This window comes from Melopsittacus undulatus, chromosome 3 (assembly GCF_012275295.1).
Source record: "Melopsittacus undulatus isolate bMelUnd1 chromosome 3, bMelUnd1.mat.Z, whole genome shotgun sequence".
NCBI classification, from domain to species: Eukaryota; Metazoa; Chordata; class Aves; order Psittaciformes; family Psittaculidae; genus Melopsittacus; species Melopsittacus undulatus.
This window is the reverse complement of record NC_047529.1, coordinates 85913438-85919437: the sequence shown is the minus strand read 5'-3', so window position 1 is coordinate 85919437 and position 6000 is coordinate 85913438. Positions and strand designations below refer to the sequence as shown.

At 41.3% G+C, this 6000-nt stretch overlaps 1 protein-coding gene across 1 annotated transcript in view; it reads left to right on the top strand.

Moving 5' to 3' along the window:
• Positions 1-3509: 3509 nt before the first annotated feature.
• RPS6KA2 (ribosomal protein S6 kinase A2) overlaps positions 3510-6000 on the top strand; it is a 156898-nt gene continuing 154407 nt past the window's right edge. The window contains exon 1 of the mRNA XM_005150126.4: positions 3510-3608. Within this exon, the coding sequence (XP_005150183.1) occupies positions 3510-3608 (99 nt within the window). The remainder of the gene's footprint in view (positions 3609-6000) is intronic.

Here is a 6000-nt window from a genome sequence, read left to right as displayed (position 1 = left end):
CTGGTTTGGGGCTTTTTTATTTCTTTCTTTTTTAAGCCCTTTTCCTGTTGAAGTAAACTTTATTTTGCTGTTAAGTTTGCTAGAAGTAGGAGCAGCCATGGTTTTGTATTTATTTTATGCTACAGTAAATACTATTCTAGCTTTAAAAAGGATATTTAAGTATATAGAGTATTACTGCTTGATGACAATGCATCATATGCCGCCTCCACTATTTTGTTCTTTATTCTTTTCTTACACAGAGATATTTGGTGAATTTCTTTTCCCATCAAGTTCCTCAGCAGTTGAAAGTGCTCAGAGGTGACCTGATACACAATTTACAGCCATGAATTTCTAAGTTCAAAGTGAATTTTTCATGTTATAGGTTGATCTGACAGTTGTATGTTTATGAATAAAATGATGAATGTTCTAATCTATGTTTTGGCTTGCACCTTCTTATTAAAGTCATTGGGAAGAGGGGATATTGTCTTACTTCTGAAAGTTTGAGTTAATGTTTTTGAAGCCTCTTCTTGTTTGCTTTTCTGAAGCAAAGTTAAGTTCCATGTCTTGAAGCATACCATGCGAGTACAACAGTAGTAGAATTTGCTCTTCAGATATCTATATGCTTTAGTTTTACATGCTTATGTTTTACACATTTTATTTCTGTATTTGTACTCTTGTGTACATTTTTGCAACTTGGTTGCTTTTGCTTTTTACAGTTGGAAGATATCTCTGCAATACCTCCTGCTCTGATGCCCAGTAGGTGGAGAGCAATATCCTAGCACTGATGGTTGGATGTCCTTCTGTATTTAATCCCTAATTATCTGGTTAAAGGGGAGTAAGAAAGCAAGGAGATCATGCCTATTTCCATGCCTGTGTCTTGGCAAGGATGCAAGAGTCTTGCTCCCCTAGTATAGGCATGCTGTTCATGTTACAGTCTAACCTTCAGCATTAAAGCCTAGCTTTGCTCTGATTTTCACAATAAATTATCAATATATTGTAACTTATTTTTTCCTTTTTGGTGGTAAAAACCAAAATTCTGGAAGTAAGTGTACCTGGTAGGTATTAAGTCATAGTTTGTGTAATCTTCTTGAAAGTTTATTGCAGAGTAGGTACATTTAATGGTGACCGTGTGTCCCTGTACATGAAAGCTACCTGTGTAATGGGATAGGAGGGTTGTGATAAATCTACTAGGATAAATAGTGAGAGGCAGTCATACACTGCTGACTACCACACAGAGTGTGATATTATACACCTTCTTTGTATTCAAGCTGGGAAATCACCACCCTCCTCTGCATGAACAAAGGTGTCAGTTGTCCAGGTGGGATTTTGGTGTATGTGTGATGGAAAAAGTTCAGGGAGCTATCCTGAACTCATCCGATTGCCATTTTTAGAGCTTACACAGGTAGGAATGCACGTGGCTGCCAAAAGCCTATGTCAGCACTAAACCTGGCCTAACTTGTGCCGGGACAGCTCTTTGTCAGAGGGACTGCAGGGCACAGGAGGAAGCAGCAGCAACAGCTGTGCAGGGTGGCAGGGCAGGCAAGGATGGAGAGAGAGGTCAGATCACCAGGTGAGTGCCTGGGACCTTTTGCCACTTAGGATGTTACTGCTGCTAGGTGCTGAGGAGATGTAAAACTTGGCTAGGTAGGCTGCATCAGCAAATATTTTGACGTTGACAGACCAATCAAATTTCTTCTTTTACCTGTTTATTAGTTTTCTTGTGGAAAGAGTTCTGGTATACCTATAGATATCTCAGGCTTTGCTGGGATGGTTGCCTCTGCTCCAGGGTCTTTAGCCAGGAACCAGCACAACTGTAGTAGCAAACGGGTCCTAGGCTTGATGTGGCTTACAGTAGGGCAGCACCTTGAAAACAGCTCCAAAAGATATGTTTTTGTTGCAAATCAGGAGGTTCAGACAAGCAAGAAGAAAAGAGCAGAAAGAGGCTCTTTAAAGAGAAAGGGATAAAGAAAACTGCCACTGTGCCACACTTATCTTAAGCTGGAGGAGAACAGCAGTGGTGCAAGACAGAAGAGTCAGAGGCTGTAAGGCGATTATAGAGCCCAGCACAAATGGTAGGCTTTCCAATCTGATCTCCTTTTTAATAAAACTGTAAATGCCAGAATACTCCATTTTCTTTTTAAATGTTTTTCCAGGTACATTTAGACTGTAGTGAGCTTTAGACAAGAAAGAGACAGGGAACCTGCAAACAAAGCAGGTAGCAGCAGTCATGACCAGCCAACGCTGTTCACGGCAGAGTCCAGACATGCAATTAAAGCAAAATGCCTGTCTCTCTCTTAGAGCAAATTGGCTGAAGAGCTATAGCCATTTAACCTCTGAGGGTAGTCTCAGGCTGTAGCGGTGTCAGCTCTCCCTGGGCTTATTAATCTGAGTCATTAATAAGTCATCAGAGTCATTCACTTTCCATATGTGGTTATGGGAGAAAGGCATGTCTGGGTGCTCCTTGGTAGTCAGAAAGGAGCAGCTGCCAAGGACAAGGAGCCCGAGCAGTGTGTGGCAAGGGAGAGAAAGCTCTTCAGTCTCTGGACCACACTAAGATTCATTAGTTTTTGAAGAAAAGCTGAAAAATGTGATTATGTGGGGGAGGTGGGGGTGCAGCTCTAAGTCTCCATGCTTGCAGTGTAGTGAACAGCTCAGAATTATAGCCTGTAAATAGATGTACATATTTAACCTCTTAGAAGGGCTGTAGCTCCCTGCTGTAGTACAGTAAGAACAGTAATAGTTCCCATTTAGACTGTGCTTTCTATTTTTAGAGCTGTGCCAGCATGAGGTATTTTAATGTAAAGCGGGCAGGTAGTCTGGGAGCAGGTTTTTATGCTGTTCAGTTTCAGGGAGGGGACGATGGTATTTTGCATACTCCCCATAATAAAAGGAGGTTTAGACCCTTCTGTTCTGGCAGTGGGGTCATAGTGTCTTTCAGCCTTCTCCCGGAAGAGACTTTCATGGGGGAGCTGACCACCATAGTCCTCAGTAATTATAGCAGCGTTGAAATTCCGAGCTAAAAACAGAAGTGCAGCATGTGCCTAATCCCCATGTGATTCGGAAACCAGGAAATTGAAAGAGCCTGACTGAGAAGAGAGGGAGTGCAAAGCAATAGATACATCTAATATTTATCTCAGACCTGCTACGCCTGGGACGCAGGAACTGTCAAATGCGGGAGCTGATTATGCATGCAGCCGAAGCAGAGCCTGATTGGATGTAGTAGGACCTAAGGCGAGGGGGAGAGGGAGTGAGGAGCGACTTCGGCTCGCCGCACTGAAATGTAAACAGTGGAAAGCGAGAAGGGAGTGTAACGCCTTTATGCTCTGAAGAGCGAGCAGCCGGTTGTGGGCTCCCATGGCTCCGGCAGTGTACCTCTTGCGGGTCTAGCTGTGCCCGGCTTGATGAACAGAAACAGATACTTTGGAAGATCTCCTGCCTGTGGATATAAATAGGGGGCATTCGGGATGCGCTAGCTTTCTCCGGCTGCATCGCAGCTCCTTAGTGCTGCACGCCACAGCTGGGACAGGGCGATGGACATGAACATGAAGAAGTTCACAGTACGTCGGTTCTTCTCGGTCTATCTCCGCAAGAAGTCTCGGTCAAAGAGCTCAAGCCTAAGTAGATTTGAGGTAAAATTTGCCTTAACTTTGTTAAATGTGGCAAGTACCGTTAGGTGCTGATAACAGAGACATAGGACAATGCCTGCATTTACTGATGTGATAAAGAGCTAAAGGTGATCTTTTCCTGGAGGCAGTGATGTTCGCATCTTTGTTTCAGTGTAATTCAGTGCTTTTTCTTGGTAACATTCAATACATTGCATAATATATTTAGTGTGTTGCTAGGGATCCTTTTATCAGCCTGCCAGGGAAGGAGTAAGCTGGTTCAGGACATCATGAAGTTGTAGGAAATAATTACAGATCCTCTTAAATTAGAACAAATGACACTATACTTTGCAATAGCCTCATATTTTTGTCTTCCTTCTCTGCACACATACCATTCTTTCTCAGTGCCAGGTTTCCAAATAATTAATCAATTTGTTAATGCCTTTCGTATATATATGGTATGGTAAGAATTTTCTTGCTTGTTTGTCTGTAGGCTCTCACGCTTGCACGGATTTCTGCATTTATCTACCATGCATCCAAGTATTTACTTTCTTTTTATTTTGTAGTAAGAAGTTCTTCAGGGGTAGGGGACTGTCAAATTAAACCTGTAGTGATTTAGCAGTGTGGGGAGATGAAGGCAGTTCAAGTCAGAGGAATTAGCAGATAGGAATGTGTGAATGGGTTAGAACCAGGATTTCTGCCTCCCTTCCTTGAACCATTGTTCTTCAACCCTATATTTGGAGCTGTGAATAGTCGGCAGGATGTGCGATCAATTGAATAGATGTCAGTTATATTTATGTTGTTCACTTTATCATTGCAGATGATCTGCAACCTCTGCATTAAAATAGAGATAGATGGGGCTTGATTCCCCTCTGCCTCACATCTGTTTTGTGCTGGTGTACTTCAATTGACCTCTGAGGAGTTACTCTGATTTGCACCGCTATTCCCAAGTGGAGGATTAGTCTCATGCTGTGTGAATACATTTAAAAATCTTATTCCCTTAGTGTCCTATTTAAAGTACCAGGTAATTGAACATAAAGTTCTTCATGTGTCATTGCTTAAACAGGACAATGCAGAAAAGTAGAGTTTTTGGCCAGTGCATTTTGTTGGGTCTGTGGTTTTTTTTTTTTTGTTGGTTTTTTTTTTTAATTTGTTTTGTTTTGGGGTTTTTGTTTGGGTTTTTTTGTTTGTTTGTTTTTCTTAACTCCTTAAAATCGATTTTCTTGAAAATTATCATGCAGGGCACCTAATTCTGTTTCACTCATCCAATAGTCATGCTATTAATTTAAAGCAAACTAATTAATGAGAGTTGTTAAAGCTCCCTCCTTGCATCAGTCCTGTCCCTCTAGTGCTGAGGGGAGAGTCCTAAAAGACTCTTCCCCCATTGTGAACCCAGAATTGCAAAGGCTAAGTTGAAATAGATGTTAATTGCAACACACTTAGAATTTGCTTACCTTGTGTTCCCCCAGAGCCAACAGAGAGTAGACCTGGAATTTCATGAAGGAGTTCTGAGACAGAGGAGTGTCTTTGCAAGCTGCCACCGTCAGGGCATAATGTTAGAAGGGGATGTGATTTTGAGACATCAGAGCTCTGCCAGACCTTGTAACTATTACTTGATGGTACCATAGTTTGGGAGAAACAAATTCCACCACACTATTTAACTTACTAGGTGTTCCAGTGTGAATGACCAGTACAACTCAGCATTTGTAACAGGCCAGACCCTCACTTCATTAAAGAGAAGAAAAAAGAAGTCTTTATAATCCCTTTGATCGTCAATATCATACTAGATTTACTGGGCTTTTTCAATATATATGAAGTAGTTTTCCTTTACATGAGTTATCTTGTAATGAGTTTCTTCCCCCTGATATTAAATAGTTTGCTTCAAGAAATAGCCTAATATGTATCCTATTGCACATTTAAGTTCAGAGCATTTCATCCACTCTCCCTTGACTTGGCTATAATGACCAACTTTATGCAAAGTGACTCAGTATTATAATGCAACAGGGAATAGGGGTTGTTCCAATCAGGAAGAAAAAATGATTCATAAAGTCTGTTCTGCTGTTTAAGTGTGAAAATCATCAGAGGTGTTCCTGCTTAAAGGGGAAAAACCAAACATGAAGATCAAGCCCGTTCTGTGATTTCCATCCCTGAGTACTTCTGTATATAAATTTGTAATTGCAGCCGAATGAGCACTTGTCAGCCAAACAGAAGGAAGCTGGTTGGTAGCTGGTGTTTTAGAAGTCAGAATATTCTTCATCTTAATAGGTAGATTATTTAAAGAGGCAGTAAAAAGGCACAGGAATCATGACACACATCATGGAATGAGTAAAAGCAAAATAAAGGGAACAAATTTGAGGAAAACCTGTGGCATTGCTTTGCTTAGTGTGCATCAGTTAACGTACCTGCAGAAGTTTCGTGT